Source organism: Drosophila albomicans, chromosome X, assembly GCF_009650485.2.
Source record: "Drosophila albomicans strain 15112-1751.03 chromosome X, ASM965048v2, whole genome shotgun sequence".
In the NCBI taxonomy this organism is placed as follows: Eukaryota; Metazoa; Arthropoda; class Insecta; order Diptera; family Drosophilidae; genus Drosophila; species Drosophila albomicans.
This window is the reverse complement of record NC_047627.2, coordinates 22,797,232-22,813,601: the sequence shown is the minus strand read 5'-3', so window position 1 is coordinate 22,813,601 and position 16,370 is coordinate 22,797,232. Positions and strand designations below refer to the sequence as shown.

General features: G+C 42.6%; 3 protein-coding genes across 5 annotated transcripts; 2 read left to right on the top strand and 1 right to left on the bottom strand.

Annotated features, from left to right (window-relative positions):
- Window positions 1–628: 628 nt before the first annotated feature.
- LOC117566608 (histone-lysine N-methyltransferase Suv4-20) lies at window positions 629–10,060 on the bottom strand. Of its 3 annotated transcripts, none has more exons than XM_052003674.1 (3): window positions 6,403–7,182; window positions 3,903–5,664; window positions 629–1,164 (listed from the first exon to the last, which is right to left on the bottom strand). In XM_052003674.1, the coding sequence occupies exons 1-3, from the start codon at window positions 7,168–7,170 to the stop codon at window positions 881–883; spliced, it is 2,814 nt and encodes a 937-aa protein (XP_051859634.1). In that variant the 5' UTR covers window positions 7,171–7,182; the 3' UTR covers window positions 629–880. The 3 variants fall into 3 exon arrangements, with proteins under 3 accessions (XP_051859634.1, XP_051859630.1, XP_034102043.2); XM_052003670.1 differs by adding an exon at window positions 9,124–10,060 and having other exon boundaries at window positions 954–5,664; XM_034246152.2 differs by adding an exon at window positions 8,104–8,124 and having other exon boundaries at window positions 954–5,664.
- A 1,819-nt stretch (window positions 10,061–11,879) lies between these two features.
- On the top strand, window positions 11,880–13,390 carry LOC117576291 (dihydroorotate dehydrogenase (quinone), mitochondrial-like). The gene is made up of 2 exons (XM_034260946.2): window positions 11,880–12,107; window positions 12,166–13,390. Exons 1-2 carry the CDS (start codon window positions 12,084–12,086, stop codon window positions 13,345–13,347), a joined length of 1,206 nt encoding a protein of 401 aa, XP_034116837.1. The 5' UTR covers window positions 11,880–12,083; the 3' UTR covers window positions 13,348–13,390.
- A 420-nt stretch (window positions 13,391–13,810) lies between these two features.
- LOC117576300 (protein ILRUN) lies at window positions 13,811–16,100 on the top strand. The gene is made up of 4 exons (XM_034260957.2): window positions 13,811–14,031; window positions 14,165–14,697; window positions 14,782–15,077; window positions 15,143–16,100. Exons 2-4 carry the CDS (start codon window positions 14,228–14,230, stop codon window positions 15,280–15,282), a joined length of 906 nt encoding a protein of 301 aa, XP_034116848.2. The 5' UTR covers window positions 13,811–14,031; window positions 14,165–14,227; the 3' UTR covers window positions 15,283–16,100.
- Window positions 16,101–16,370: the final 270 nt, after the last annotated feature.

The window sequence follows — 16,370 nt, the reverse complement described above, 5'->3', positions numbered from 1 at the left end:
TTTCCTCGCTTATTTCACACAAATCATAACATATTGTGTTTTTTTTTTCCTTTTTGTTCAATATGCAGCGTTTATTTTTGTTTGCTTTAAATATATGTGTATCCTTTTAGTTATAATTTAAATAGGTTTAATATTTTGCTTTTTTTTATTAAGATTTTGCTTTTGTTTTATGTACAATTAATTTGTAGTGTGAATCTAATTTGGTTTGCTATGCTTGCAATATATATATTATTTATATATATGCTGTTTAGGCTGTGTAAATTGATTTTTTTTGTTTTTATATATATTGCTTTGTTGCTATTGATTTTGTTAATTGTTTCATACTATTTGTTTTTGTTGCTCTTTCATTTGTAATTGTAATTTCCTCGCTTACTAATTTGTTTGTTTCTCTATTTTATCGCATCTTCATATACACATATCCATATATATATATATATATATTTATATTCTTTTATTTGTTTGTTTATAAATTTAACTTTAGTTGTAAGGCGTCTAAAACCGCTGCTAATTGCGTTTGTGTCTGTCTGTCTGTGTGTGTGAGTGGCTGTATGTGTGTGTGCATTGCATTTAGAATATTTATTTTTTGTGTTATTTTCTTTTTTGTGTGTGATTAACGTTTATCGTTTAGTTTTTGTTTTTAACGTTTTTACAAGAGAGAGAGAGAGAGAGAGCGAGTTGGTTGTTGCCGTCCTGTTCTCTCAATTAATGGCAATTCTAATGTTCCTTGCTGTGTTGTTGTTGTTGTTATATGCTGCTGCTCTGCTTGTAACCAGGGCTGCGCAAGTGCGACAGCCATTTTGTATTGTTTTGTTGCTGTTACTGCTGCTGTTGTTGTTGTTGTTGTTGTGTCACTTAAACGTTACGATCATTTGATTTTCTTTTAACTGTACATGATTTGTATGCGTTTTAATTCTATTCTTAATTTTTTAACTATAAACTTGTGGTTGTTACTGTTACTGCTGCTGCTGCTGGTATTATTATTAGTATTATAATTGGCATTGTTGTTGTTTTTGTTGCTGCTGCTGCTGTTGTTGTTATTCATATTAATCTCAACTTCATTCTCATCATAATCTTTATCATCATCATCATCATCATGACCACCACCTGCAACATCATAATGTATAATATTCGCTTTTTTGCTACTTTTATGCTTTAAATATCCATCTGAAATGGCAAAAAGAAAGAAAAGGAGAGAGAGCGGGAAAGAGAGAGAAAAATAGAAAGAAAAGCAAAAAAAAAAAATAAATTTGTAATCAAAGTTTGCATTTACAAAAGACGTTTGTTGGTAGTTATTGTTGTTCATTTTCTGCTTCTTTCTCCCCCACCCACCCGATTGAATGGCATTTGGACAGGACAAAGAAAGAACAAGAGAGTGACGGTGTTGCCAGACTGCGTCAATGTAATGTACGATTTATAGACAGACAAGAGAAAGAGTGTATATGTGTGTGTGTCGCACACTAGCAAACTTAAGTGGGCGGAACAGGAGAGGGGGGCGTACTGTAGCTAGCAGCAAGCAAGGGCAGGCGGCAGACTTGTTGTTGTTGCTGTGGTTTGTTGTTGTTCTTGTTGTTGCTGTTGTTGGTGTTGTTGGCAATGGCAGCAGCGCAGTCAATACGCATAGAGATCAGTCGTTGGTTATTTGTTGCTATGTTGCTGCTGCTGCTGTTGTTGTTGTTGTTGCTGCTGCTTGTGATGATGGTGATGATGATGATGATGGTGGTGGAGATGATGTTGCTGCTGCTGTGGCGATGAAGACGATGGTTGCTGCTGCTGCTGTTGTTGTTGCTGCTGTTGCTCTGCAACAATAGGCGAAGAGGAGGAGGAGGATGATGACGATGAGGAGGAGGAAGCGGCAGCTACCAGCTTTATTTGATGTTGCTGCTGCTGTGGTTGCTGCTGCTGGTGTTGCAGATTGGCAAAGCTGGTTGGCGCCAGAAGCGCGCAAGTGCCAAAAGTATGCTTCGGCATCATGGTTAACGCTTGTGGCAAGAATGTGTGCGAACTGGAAACACTGCTCGGTGCTCCGGTGGCGCCATTGCTGCTGCTGCTGCTTGTGATGTTGCTGTTGCAGTTGTTGTTGTTGCTGATGTGACTGCTGTTGCTGTTGCCATTGCCACTGCTGCTGCTGACAACAGCTGCTTGAGCTTGATCTGCGCTGCGTTTGCCAAACTTGTTGAGCTGTTGCTGTTGATGTTGCTGCTGCTGTTGTTGTTGGTAGTAGGCCATGTAGTTGTTGCTGTTGCTGCGACTTCCGTTCAGCGGTGACTTGGAGCGAGTAAAGAAATTGGTGGTGGAAGTGCAAGCCGATTGAAATGAGCCAACACTCGACGATGTTGTTGATGTGGGTGAATCAGCTGCTGCTGCTGTTGTGGCTGTTGCTGGCAATCGAGTTGCAGTTGCTGTCGACGTGGATGATGTTGCCGTTGTTGTGGCTGCTGCTGTTGCTGCTGGCGACTCAGCTGTCGTGCTGCTGTTAAGCGATGATGTGTTGATGCTGCTGCTGCTCGCATACGAAGCATTAAAGGATTCGTTGTCGGCGTTGCTGCTGCTGTTGAGCTCATCGATGCCGCTGCTGCTGCCAGCTGCAGCTGTGGCTGCTGCTGTGCTTCCCACTGCTGATGTGGCTGTCATCGCTGTTGCTGCTGCTGCTGTTGTTGTGGTTGTCGTCGTGTTGGTTGGTGGAATGTCTATCGTGTGCGACTCGTTGCCAAAGATCAAGCGCAGTCGCTTCTTTTGTGGCGTGCCATAGATGCTGTTGCAGTTGTTGCTGCTGGTGGTGCTGCTGCTAGTTGCTGCTGTTGTTGCTGCTGCCGAACGCCGAGTGCGACGCGTTTTCTCCTTGTAGCGCCACTCGGAGGCTTCGATTGCTGGCTCTGCTTCAGCTTTAACTTCCGCTTCCACTTCGGCATCTTCCTCCTCTACATCGAGCTCTTCCTCCTCTTCGTCGTCGTCATCTTCCTCCTCCTCATCTCCCTCTCCCTCTTCATCATCATCCTCGTCGTCCTCTTCCTCCTCCTCCTCTTCATCATCATCGTTGCCATGCTCTGAGATGCCTTCCATGCGCAGTATTTCATACTCAACTCCAGTTGTGCTGCTGCTTGTTGCATTGTTGTTGTTGTGGCTGCCACCGCTGCAACTGTTGCGTGCCACATTGTGGCTGCTGCCGCTGTGGCTGCTGCCACTGTGGCCGCTGCTGGCCACCGCATTGCCCGATCGACTGTTGTGGCTGCCGCCGTTGTGCAGCGCATGTTGTCCCCGCTCCTCGCTGTGGCTGCTGTGGAGACTCGTCCCCAGCTCAAAGACTTCGTCCAGGATGGGCGAACGCTTCATGCGCAACGTTAGCTTCAATCGTCGCTCTGGTGTCTTGAGCAGCGGCTCCACAGCGCTGCTGCTGATTGCTGTCGTTGCTGCTGCTGCAGTTGTGTGTTGTTGTTGTTGCTGCTGCTGCTGTTGTTGTGGTTGCTGCTGCTGTTGTCGCTTGCGTTGGGAAATGCTGCCAACGGCTTCACAGTGAATGTGTTGAGCAGCTGCCAAAGCTGCAGCTCGACGACTGCGTTTGTGTTTGCCCGGTTCGATTGGATCAACAGTTGCTGCCGCCTGTCGCTTTGTTGTTGTGGTTGCTGTTGCTGATGATGTTGTAGTTGTGGTGGCTGCGTCACCAGTTGTTGCTTGCTCAAAGCTAGCCATGAGGTTCTTCTTGTAGGCGGGACTGTTGCTCCGACTGCGTGTTGCTGTTGCTGCCGTTGCCTGCTGCTGCTGCTGTTGTTGCTGTGGCTGTTGTTCGCCCAACGTTGTTGCTGCTGCTGCTGCTGCCGGCTCGCTTGCTGCTGGCTTCAGTTTGCGTTCACTAAATCTACTGCTAAGATTATTTCTACAGCTATTACTATTATTTAAATTATTACAATTTGTAATCGTTGTTTTAATGTTGCTGCTGTTGTTGTTATGGGCAGTTATGGTTGCTGATGTTGTTGATGCTGTTGTTGTAGTGGCTGTTGCTGCTGCTGCTGCCGCTGCAGCTCGTCCAGCGCTGTTGCGCGTCACACGTTTATCCGATGCAGTTGCTGCTGCTGCTGTGGTTGCTGCTGTTGTGGTTGCTGCTGTTGTGTCGGCGCTTAGCTCGCTGCATAGAAAAACTTTGTGTTGTTGCTGCAGCTGCTGGAAATCCGTATCGCTGCTTTCGCTGTCCGTTAAATATTTCCCCAACATTTGGCCGCTGTCCGATGCCTTTTGTCGCTGCGTTTGTCGCTCGCTGCGTCGCAATTGTCGCTGTTGCTGACGCTGCTGTTGTTGTTGTTGCTGCTGTTGTTGTTGTAGAGCAGCTGCTGCTGGTTTGTAACGCGGCATCAAGACCACAGGCGCCTTCGCATGTCCCACAACAGTTGTGGCTGCTGCTGCTGCTGCAATTGTGGTTGCTGTCGCTGCAGTCGTAGTTGTTGTGGTTGCTGCTACACTTCCACTGCTGTTGTAGCTGGCCAACGGCTCGTCCGTGGAGGCTGTCGATATGCTGCTGCTGGTGCTGTTCACCCGCATCGATTTGCGCACATTCATCGACGCTCCGCGTTGATTGCTGTTGTTGTTGAGCAACTCGGCCGCAGCTTGTGGCTTCTGCATGGCTGTTGCCTGTGTGGCAGCCTCGGCATTTGTGCTGCTGTTGCCCGTTGCTGCTGCTGCTGTGTGTGGCAGGTGATGTGCATGTGCATGTGGATGTGGATGATGTTGCTGCTGATGGTAAGCAGCATTCGCGATGATCATTTCGGCATCGTACTTTGTCATTCCCTTTTGGCGCAGCTCTTTCATCGTCAGCGGCGAGACAACCACATTGGGGAGCTTTTTGTCCATCAAGGCGACAGCGCTTAGCTCTAGGCTGCTGCTCTTGGGACGTCCTCCTCCTCCGCCTCCAGCAGCAGCAGCAGGAGCGGCCACTGCTCCGATTCCTCCTCCTCCTCCCGCTGCTGTTGCTGGTTGTGTTGCCCCCGCTCCTCCGCCAGTTGTTGTTCCATTGTTGCTGCTGTCATTGCTGTTGCTGTTCGAGGTGCTGTTGGTGCTGTTCGCACGACTCTTGATCCGATTGATGCGATTGTCCGTCTCCCGCAAACGATATCCGCCCCCGTTGGCGCCGCCGGCAGCGCCCATCAATCCCAATCCCAATCCGTTGCTCAGTCCCAGCATCGCTGCTTCGTTCAGATGATTGGCCGAATGTTTGCCGGCAAAGGCGCCGGTGCCGCGTCTCTCGCATGTCTCGCACTCGCAATACCGATTGCTGTCCCCGAAAAAGTCCTCGCCATAGAAGCAGGTGATCTCCTCGCCCACCTCAATGTCCCGCAACACTTTCACGCACGCCGTGTCCCGCCCGGTGGCCAGAAACTTGCAGTTGGCTCGGCAATCGTGATTGATATACGCGGCTGGTCCCAGCCACAGTTGGGCGCAATTCTTTCGGCAGCTGTACATTACAGAGAAATCATTTTTGCCCGAATGCAAGAGGGCTGCCTCCTCGGCTTCGCTTAGTTCCGCAATGCAGCCGACGAGGCATTCGATTTTCTCATTCTTGGACCAGCGTTTCGTTGAACTAATCTTGGCGCCGCGTTGCTCTTCGAGCGAATAACGATAACACGCCTCGATGGCAAAGCCGCTGTCCTTGTCGAACACGCGCAAATACCGCACAATCTAGAGAGGGACAGAGAAGGAGAGAGAGGGATGAGTAAAGTGTTCACAAGTTACTGTTAAAGTTACACGCTTAAACTTAATTATATCTAGAATTAATTTATAGTCCAGCTAAAATGTGACTGGATCATCTTCCTATCGAACCCTAGAGGTTATTTCTCATATAGGTAAGTGTCAACTTACAGATAAACTGACTGTTAACTTGGAAGCTATTCTAACACTGCCGGTTTCTTATGCTCAAGTTGAAGCTTAAGCTTAAATATAGATAGAATACATTTATAGTCCAGCTACAATTCCTATTGAGGCTATAAATTGTTAACAAGAGGTTTATCTCTCACATAAGTAAGTGTTAACTTTCAGATTAACCGACTGTTAACTTGGAAGTCATTCTAAAACTGCCGCTTTCTTATGGTCAAGTTGAAGCTTAAGCTTAAATATAGATAGAATACATTTATAATCCAGCTACAATTCCTATTGAGGCTATAAATTGTTAACTAGAGGTTTATCTCTCACATAAGATAAGCCTCTTACAGATAAGCCTCTAATAAACCGACTGAGTAACTGACTTTAGCTTAGAAGTCATACTAACGTTGCTTAGACCTAATTATAGCTTAAACTTATTGTCTTTTCTGATGCATCTTAATATAGAGTTGACTAGAACTTGTATCTCCCACATAGGTAAGTTAAGGCTTACAGATAAAGCTTGAATAAACCGACTCTTAACTTGGAAATCATACTAACATGATCATGCAATCGCTTGGTGGCAATTTTGTTCTTATTCTTGAGATGTCGCGGTATCCAGGGTCCATCATAGATCCGCTGTATGGCCACATCATAGTTTTGCGTCCGTATAAACTCATCGACAATCGACTTGAGCTGCTGTGTGTCCATTTTGAGGGGCCGGAAGCGTATGTTCATCTTGTGCGTCTGGAAGCCCAAATGAGGATCCAGAATCAGCGATGTGGCCAAATCATCGTTCTCCGATAGCTCGCGAGGCGACATTCCTGTCGACTGAGACAATCGACTGACGGCGCTCCCATTGCAACTGCCATTGAGACTGCCATGCGTTGATGATCCAGATCCCGATCCCGATCCAGCTGTTGCTGATGCTGTTGCAGATGCGGTTGTAGTTCCAGTGCTTTGATGTGACGACGCGTTCGTTGGCAGCGTCTGGTAATGATGATGATGATGATTGTTATGATGTTGCTGCTGCTGCTGTTGATGTTGCTGATGTGAACTGTTGTTGTTGTTGAGTGTGTTGTGAGTTGCGTTTTGGCTTTTGTTGTTGTTGTTATTATTATTGTTGTTGTTGTTATGTGACATTGACGACGTCGTCGCTGCTGCTGCCGCCGCCGTCGTCGTTGAGGATGCAGTTGCAATTGAAGACGTTGCGCTGGTGGCGTTGTTGTTGCTGCTGCTGCTATTTCCGTTGCTATTGCCGCCGCTGCTGCTGTTTGTAAATCTGCCGGCAGTTTCACTGCGCCGCGTGTGATTCGAGCCGACGACCATTCTGTCTGCAGTCTGCAAAATACCAGCAAGTAATACAAATTATTACAAAACTGCTTTGTTTGACAAGAGACTCGAAAAACTCGAGACATTCAAATCTGAATGTGACCATTTTAAATACTAGCTTGAGCTTCTCCATTGTTTTGGTATTTTTGTATATATATTTTTTGCATGCATGCAATTGTTTTGATGATATGGCAACTTGCTTGTTTACTGCGCAAGTGAGAGTGAACAAGATAGAAAGAGTGCAAGTGAATACTGTCTGCATCTCGTATGCAAGCTTAATGTGTTTTTTCTTGTATCTTTTGTAATTCGACACATTTATATGCAACACATAAAATAAATAAAATTATATTGCAATGCTACATCATAACGAATACAATATTAAACTGTGTTCTATTTGCATACACAGAAGTAAACGAGATGGCAACACTGATTTTCAAGCATTCAGTAGAATATTCGCAAGCACACACAAATACAACTACGAAAAAGCTCTCCAAAAGCAAAAGTTGTTTCTGCTGACGCCGCTGATAAATGATAAGCGTATACAATTTGTGTAAGGCAGAAGCACGACGACGGCCTAATAAATGCACAAAGAAACGCGAATAACTCTTCAACAGATAGGATAGATACACATGCAGCCATTTAAATAAGTAATAAAATGCAATTGGCACATTCAACTTGATTTGAAAATTATTTTATGGCTTCGCTGCTGCTGCTGCCTTGTTGTGGGTGGGAGTGGGAAGGAAGAGAAGAAGATGCGAGGTCGACAGTCGGCACGCGTTCACTCGCTTCTCTCCCTCTCTCTGTCGCTCTCGTCCACTCACTCGCTCTGTCGGGTCTTTCTAACCGCTCTCTTTGCACGCATACACGTGCGAAATAAAAATCAATTAACATGGAAGCACATGTGTAATAAAACTAGCGACTAATACATACACTTTTTGGTTTGATTGAAGAACAAGAAAATTGACGCAAAATTAATCTCATTTTTCTTTTTGGTTAATGTCGCAAAGCAAACTCACACACACGCACACACGAGTACAAACTTACAAAAGAAAAAAATTCAACAGCAGCTAGCGGCTTTGTTGTAGCAGTACATTCGCTGCTTGTCTACGGTTGCAATAATTGCAAATACAAATATACATACGTTTCTGCATGGGTGTACGGATGTGTGTGAGTGTGTATGTGTGCGAACTGTATGCATGTTTGTATGTGTTCGCTTGCTGCCCAAAAGCTGCAGCAGTTCTCAGCTGTTTTGCTAGACGAGCGACACACAAGCACAAGCACACATGCATACACGCTTGCAAGTGCGAAAGAGAGGCATTCTACTATGTACTCATGCGCACACACTCGAAATAAAATGAGAGTGACCTGCGCAAGGTTGCCACTTTGGGCCAAAAGTACAAATTCAATAAATTAGTCGAGCTTTTTGTTGTTGTTGCTTTGTATAAATCACCAATCTACAATTCACATTACTTTCGCTATGTTGCGTTATTATTTTTTTTTTGTTTTGTTTATTTTTTGCACACAAAACAGATTGCACACTAGTGGCAGCACCGTCGTCGCTACACATACACATTCGAAGCACAGACACACACACATGTGCAAACTCACACAAACAAAAATGTCAACAAAGAAAAAGGTTGCAGGGTTGTCAAATATTATTTAGCAATAAACATTATCCAGTTTGCGATCGCGAGTATGAACAAATTTGAATACGTTTTATTAACGCTTTTGCGGCTTAATGTAGATGCTGCACAGCAACGAACTTGCTTGCTATTCAGCTATTATAAGCCGCAGACACGGCTCGTTTCGTTTTCGTGGACGTGCATTGCCAACCCTAGGTCCAGGTTTTTTTCTTTCAGCTTGTTACATGGATCACACGGAAAATGGCGGCGCCTATCACACACAACACATAACATATACACATATACACGAATGTACGAATGTATGTACCTTTAATAATATTCACTGAGGTGCTTGCGATTGCTGCTGCTGCTGTTTCTGGCTGCTTCTTTCGACGGCCCTGGATGATGCCGCTTTGTCTGTTGCTGTTGCGCTTCTTCGATAACTCTGCTATTTTTTTTCTTTCTCTTACTTTTCGTTTGGCTTCGAGCAGAGGCAGAAAAGACAAAACCAGAAAGACGCTTCGACGGCTTGTTGGTTTGCGATGATGCGGGGCGGCTTTTTAAATCCAAATATCACAGTAATAGCCGTAGTAGAACATCGTACGTACTTTGGCGTTTATGGTGTAGTTGTTGTTGTGGTTGCGGTCGGCTGTGCCAGTTCATTTTTAACGTTATTCTCAAACGTTACGCTCAAACACTGCTGCCGTCGTTCTTGTCGTCCTCTCACCCCCTTCTTCTCATGGAGTCAGTCAGACGCGCTCTGCTGCTGCTCTGCCAATAGTAGCTGCTGCTGCTGCTAACGCACGCACGTACACACACACTCACACATACACACAAGCGCGACCGCACAACACCAGCACCAGCGCACACTCATACATCCGTATGCATATGTAGATACATATATTCCTTCGCAAAGACGACGTGCGTGCGTATGTATGTATGTTTGTATGTGTGTATGTGCCTTCTTTTTCTTCTACTTTGCATGAGCGCGACGTCTCATTTTCTTATTCCTTCATCTAGCACTGTTTCGTACAACGCGTTTTTTGTATTTATCAACTAAAAAGCAGAGATTATTTGGCAATCAAATCTTGTGTGTTGTTGAGCGAAGCAAAAAAAAAAAACACGAACACGAGAAACGAATCTTTTTTATGTACTTTTCCGCGTTACAGTTCTCCGCGATTCCGTTTTTTCGCATTTTATGTAGCGATGTGTGTGTGTCAGAGGTGGAAAAATATCGGTGGAACTATCGATTCATCGATGTTTTTAAAGATTTTGGAAACATCGATTTTTTTTAATGACAAAAATCGATTTTACTAACCAAATAATGTAAATATACACATTATTGAAAGATTTTTCTTTAGAAAAATTCAGCCTTTTTGTTAAAAAAAACGAGCTTTCTTAAAGTCATTTTATTTGCCGAGGTGCCACAAGCAACATTTCTAAAATATATGTATAAACGATAAGATATACCAAAACACCAAAATTGAAAAGAGCGCCTTAACTTATAAGGGTGGTGAATTCAGAAATTTTAGAAAAAAGAGGATAAATTAAGACTTTATGATAAAAATTTAATTTTTCGGATTGATAGGCATAACATTTGAGGTACTTGACAGTATTTTATAGATTTTTTTACGTTTTTCATTGTCCCGGTTTCCATTGGCACGAACCGAAAAATATGGGCAACGGTAAATCTCTCAATATGGCTGCTCTGAAATGTCAGCTGTTCAAATGTAAACACGAGTTGGCGAACAATTCAAAAAACAGCACGCGCATTTCTAAATTGGAAAATTAAATTGCAAGATTTTTATGAGGATTTTAACGAAGTGGTAATGTTAGTTTGGGAATAATCACTAAAATTTAATTTTCTCGAAAACGGCTTGAACGATTTGAATAAAACAAATTTCAAAGCATTCGAATTTTTTGTTTATATTATAGCAATGCGCGCCTTCTCTGACAAAAAATCGAAATCGAAAAATGTAGATGTATTTTGAATTTTCTCGGAAACTATGATAATTTGCTATTTAGTATATATTGGGAAATTATACATATGTGAATTATCTATTTTTTAAGGTATTGAGTAATTATGTACATAGTCAAAATGTTGAAAAATCTGCTAGCTTCGAATGAAATAGCGCGACATGGCCTACAAGTTCTGAAAATATGAAGAATAATTTGATGATAGCGTTAACATAGTGTTTTGCCGCTAACAGTGGTCAAGTAAACTGCAAAATTACGATTTAAATAAGAATATAAAATTGCGTATATTTATTAATTATAATAAATTAATATATATGTAAATAGAGTATTTAAATGTAATATTAAATTATAGTCTGCAAGTATTTAAAGTCCCGCCAAAGTCCAAAGGGTGTTATTTAGCACTAAAGTCTTCCGATTTGAGTCGGCTCTGCCCTGACTGATTCCACGTTGGTTCCAGTTTCTTGATGCACCTGCGAAATGAACGTGTTCTTGCGGGTTAACAAAAGGTAAATTTTTTCAAAAACGGACTAAAGGCCGAAAATTGCCACATATCTTCCTAATAGTTGTATCTACGAAAGTATAATGTACGCTATGGCCGACAAGAAAGTCAAAAAAAGTTATGGTCATTAATCGGCAACATTGATTTTTTGTGCTCATTTTGTATGGGGCTGGAGCTGAGGTTATTGTACTTTTCCCGAAATATCTCAAAAACGGATTAGAAGTAATTTATGATTTTTTGAGGGTATATTCATAAAACAATACTCTATAACTTGTCATAATCCGATTTGGCCGACAACTCGTCAAAGCCGAGATATTGGCAAAAATGTTGCTACCCCAATTTTTCATTCACGATTTTAGTGCATAAATACTGCATGCAATTTGACGAACATGGATTTAATAGAAAGATCATTTAGTTTTCTATATTTTTGCATTTAAACTTTTTTAATTTAAGACTAAATATTACGTAAAGAGACGAAAATAAAAAGTTTTTTTATCCGATATTTTTTTTTATCGATATGTGACGCTAAAGTTGCGGAGCTATCTTGACGTATGTACATAGTTTATACACAGAAATGAACAATAAGTAAAATCAATCAAATAAATAAATATAGTTCATACATTCAGTTCGTGTGATTGTAGACAATAGTTTAGGCATAAAAAAGCATTTTACAAAAATTTGTCGTTTTTAAAATGTAAATTCAAATGTACTAAAACTCACGACAACCAAAAAAAAAAAACCTTCAAAACTAAACAGAACACAATCCGCAACTTTCTTTTTTACCTCTTGAAAATAAACTTGGGTCAAAAAAAATGGCGCCGCAACCAAAGAGATTTGTGAGTTGTAAAATAAAATGAGATGGGCGGGAAAAAGCTAAACGATTTCCCCATTTAGGCTCCACTGCGAACACTGGGCATATTTGTGGCCAGTGTGACCGCAGTATACATGGGTCTAACGGCCTACGAGAACCAGGATAATCTCATTCGGACATTCATAATGCCGGCAGTGCGCCGCCTGCCAGTTGAGATGTCGCACAATCTGGCGCTGCTGGCGTGCAAATATCGGATTAATCCCGTTTCCCAACATCTGGATGATTACAATTTGAACACCTCGTTCTTCGGACGACTCATTAGCAATCCCATTGGCATTGCGGCCGGCTTTGATCGCAACGCTGAGGCACTGCATGGCCTAAAGGATTTGGGTTTTGGTTTCATCGAGATTGGCAGCGTGACACCAATGGCCCAGAAAGGCAACGGCCGAACACGCCTCTTTGGCCTGTATGAAGATCGGAAGATCATGGGATCAAGCGATGGCTTCGATAGTGACGGACATTATGTGGTGATGCAACGTTTGAGGCGGGCGCTCGCTCGCAATGATTTCAAGGCGATTGTCGGCGTTAATCTCGGCTCCAATCGGAGCTCAACCACGCCCACTCGAGACTATGCGACAGGGGTCAAGACTTTTGGGCCAGTGGCCGATTTTCTGGTGGTGAATGCAACAAGTGCGTCAACAGCAAGCGGACAACCTAGCTGGGCGAATAAGAAGCAATTGATTGAGGTGCTGACGGCGGTGAATAATGCCAGATCGCAACTGCAGCAACGGAAAACTGTGCCGATTTTATTGAAACTTTCGCCTGACATGACGCTAGACGAAATGAAAGACACTGCTGCGGTGATTTCTATGCGAAAATGCCGTGTCGAAGGTCTCATTGTGGCCAATTCGACGGCGACACGCGACAATCTGTCGCCATCTTTGGTGTCGCATGATAATAACGGTGCTTTAAGTGGTGCTCCACTGCGAGAGCGATCCACAAAGCAAATTGCACGCATGTACGAACTGACCAAGGGCAGTGTGACCATCGTTGGCGTTGGCGGTATTTCATCGGGCAGGGATGCATTTGAGAAAATTCAAGCTGGCGCCTCGTTTGTGCAGCTTTACACGGCCCTGGTTTACGAAGGCCCCGATTTGGTAGATCGCATCAAAGGGGAACTCTCGATGCTGCTCAAAGAGTCAGGCTATGCTAACGTACGCGACGCTGTTGGCTCCAATTACAAACAATATCTGCCCGGCAAATAAGACTTAAGTACGAAATAAAGCTTTTGCATCTTTTAACAATGTAGACCGCTTTCTGCTAAGGGCGGCAAATAGACTTTGAGACTTACCAGCTGTTTGTACGCGTATAATGCGCATTTCGCCAATTGTACTGGTTTGCTAACTGGTTGACTTGCGTTTTTAATCACTTTTGATGCACTCATATTGTTAAATCTTATTGGCAAATGCATTTACAAATGCGCTTCACTGTCCACTCCACACATTTACCAATTTTCGCACTCCTCAATTAACATTGCGTGCGGTTGCATTGCTGTTAACAGCAATAATGCTCCACACGAAGCATACCATTGCTGAGCGCATCGCTGTGCTTATCGAAAACATATGCTAAATAGCACTTATTCAAGCAGTCGATAACATTTGATAACACTTTCAGTATATTACTGTTGGTATATTCTGTTGTTGTGCTGCGAAGTTGACAAGTTGAGCGTAGAACGGTAACACTGCGTATTTTGTTGCACTGCTGCCTTTTTTTTTAATGTTTTAGTCTATTTTTATGTAAAACAAAAAGTACATAAACGCCAAGCGCATAAATGTGCGCACAGCAGCTAAACAAATAAGTTTCGAATCGATTGCCGTCTATTGCAAAAATATACCGTGCTGGATCACAAAGAGAATTTGGTGTGGGGGGAATATATAAAATAATAAAAGGTTTGCTATATACATCGTATGTAGAGACGGTTGTGCTCCATTGTTTCTACTTGACAGTGCAGCAACAACAACAACAACAACAGAACAACAACAAAAACAATATGCTTACAACGCATTTTCCACCCTCTTGCAGATTAAGATTTTAAAAGCGTACGCGAGATATCACAAACAACAAACAAACAAAACAACACACACCATGGATGTGGAGGAAAATTACGAATCACAAAATGCCACAGAGACTCCGCCACAGCAGCAACAGCAGCAGCAGCAGCAGCAATCTGGACAAGGACAACAGCAGCAGTTGCAACTGCTGCAGGATATGCAATGCGAACCGCTGTTTGGCAGCACAACCAACACGACAACAACCACAAATCCAATGATGGACACAAACAACATTGCGATACCGCTGCCACCGCCACCAGGAATGGGTTTGGTTGTGTCAGCGACACAGGCGGCGACAACAACGCAGAACAACAAACTCATTTCGCCGTCGCCGTCGTCGTCAACGCTGCCAACGAATGATTATGATATTGATTCGCTGCTGTTGCAACAATTCAGTTGCATGGGCACCACAGATCATGAGGATCTGATCAGTCAGTTCCAGAGTCTCATGAACAATCAAATGAATCGCGAGTCATCTCGTTTCTATCTAGAAATGAGCAATTGGTTAGTTGAATGTTCTCTTTCTTTCCCCATACAAAGTGCGTTTCATCTTTTGATCGCTTTGTTTTTTTTTTTTTTGTTTTTTAGGAACTTGCAAACTGCCGTTGGTTGCTATCTGGACTTTTGCAGCGCGCAATCGTTTCCATCGATGAAAATCGTTCAGGGGCTGCATGTGAATGCGCAACAGCAGGCATTCCAATTGCAAAACGATGGCACCGAACGTTGGCCCATCGGCTGCTTTCTAACATCGCCCATACAGACGCAACGCATCAATGTGCCGTCCCTGCGTCCTGGCGAAACTTGTGATATATTGGCTGATCTAATGCCCACACAGCCGGCGATTATGTGGCGTCTCTCCACGCCCTCCGGCTGGCACTTTGGCGGCAAGTTATATATATATAAGAAACATCAAAAATGTCTTCTTTATTGAGAATATATTGTTTTGCAGATCCCATTTGGATGATACCGCCGGGCACGCAGGCCAGCCAGGATGAGCTGCAGCAGCGCATGGTGCAGCTGATCACATCGGATGCGAAGCCAGAAGTTTATCCACAGATCAAAATCGTGATAACCGCGCATACACAATGAGCTCAGCGCTGCACACACACACCCACACACATAATACACAACACACACACACACACACACACACACACACAACAACAATACACTTTTGATTTCTCTTAAATATCGAAAATGCTTTTGAATGAGATTTTGCACATTTTATTCGCCATCTTTAAATCTTATACCCGCTACCCATAAAGTAAATGTATTCTCGATCAATCATTTTCGATTCTGTCTGTCTGTCCGTATTTCAGTTTAAAATAACTACATATATCTTACCTTTCTCCCACTTCAGTACACCCAAGCAATAAGAACAATCAGATAAAAAATAATTTGTTACAGCTGTTGTACAATTTCGTACATTTTCGATTCTATAGTATATTTCATATGTAGTAATAGTTTTTTTTTTTTTGGTATATTTCTATAGTATATTTTGAATAGAGTAAGTTGTATATTGACATTTTTTTTCGATTTTACTATTTCTTCCGTATATTTATATGGTATATTTGATATTTTGCTAAATTTTAGTATTTCGTCGGTGAAAATGGCTACCGGGTATCTCACAGTCGAGCACTCTCGACTGTCGTTCTCTAACTTCTTTTTCTTTTACATATTCCAAACAATTCAATTTGGACTAAAAATAAGGAATGTGCAAAATTCTTTGTCAATTTGTCAATAGTCATTTTCGTATTCAAATTTCATGTGAAAAGAACAAAACTTTGATTACATATGCTATATTGCTCTTCTCTCTATTGTAGATCTACAATAATTTTGTAATATGTCTATCGAAGCATTTCAATTCGATACGCAAACAAATCCACACACACACACACATATATACAACACAACAAAAACAACAACAAGAACAACAACACACTCAAAAACCAATTCTAAATTTTTCCAAAAACTAATTATGTGCGAGAAATGGTTTTAATGTATGAGCGAGATGGTTTTTTTTTTCTCCCCCTTTTTGTCAAAACAATCCTGTAACAAATGTAGTTTTAAGTGTTTTATTGAACGAAAGAAAGAGGAACGAAGAAATGTTTCAAGTCTTTTCATTATCGTTGCTTTTTAGCATTTTTTTTGCAGCTTTCAACGATTTTATTTGAAAC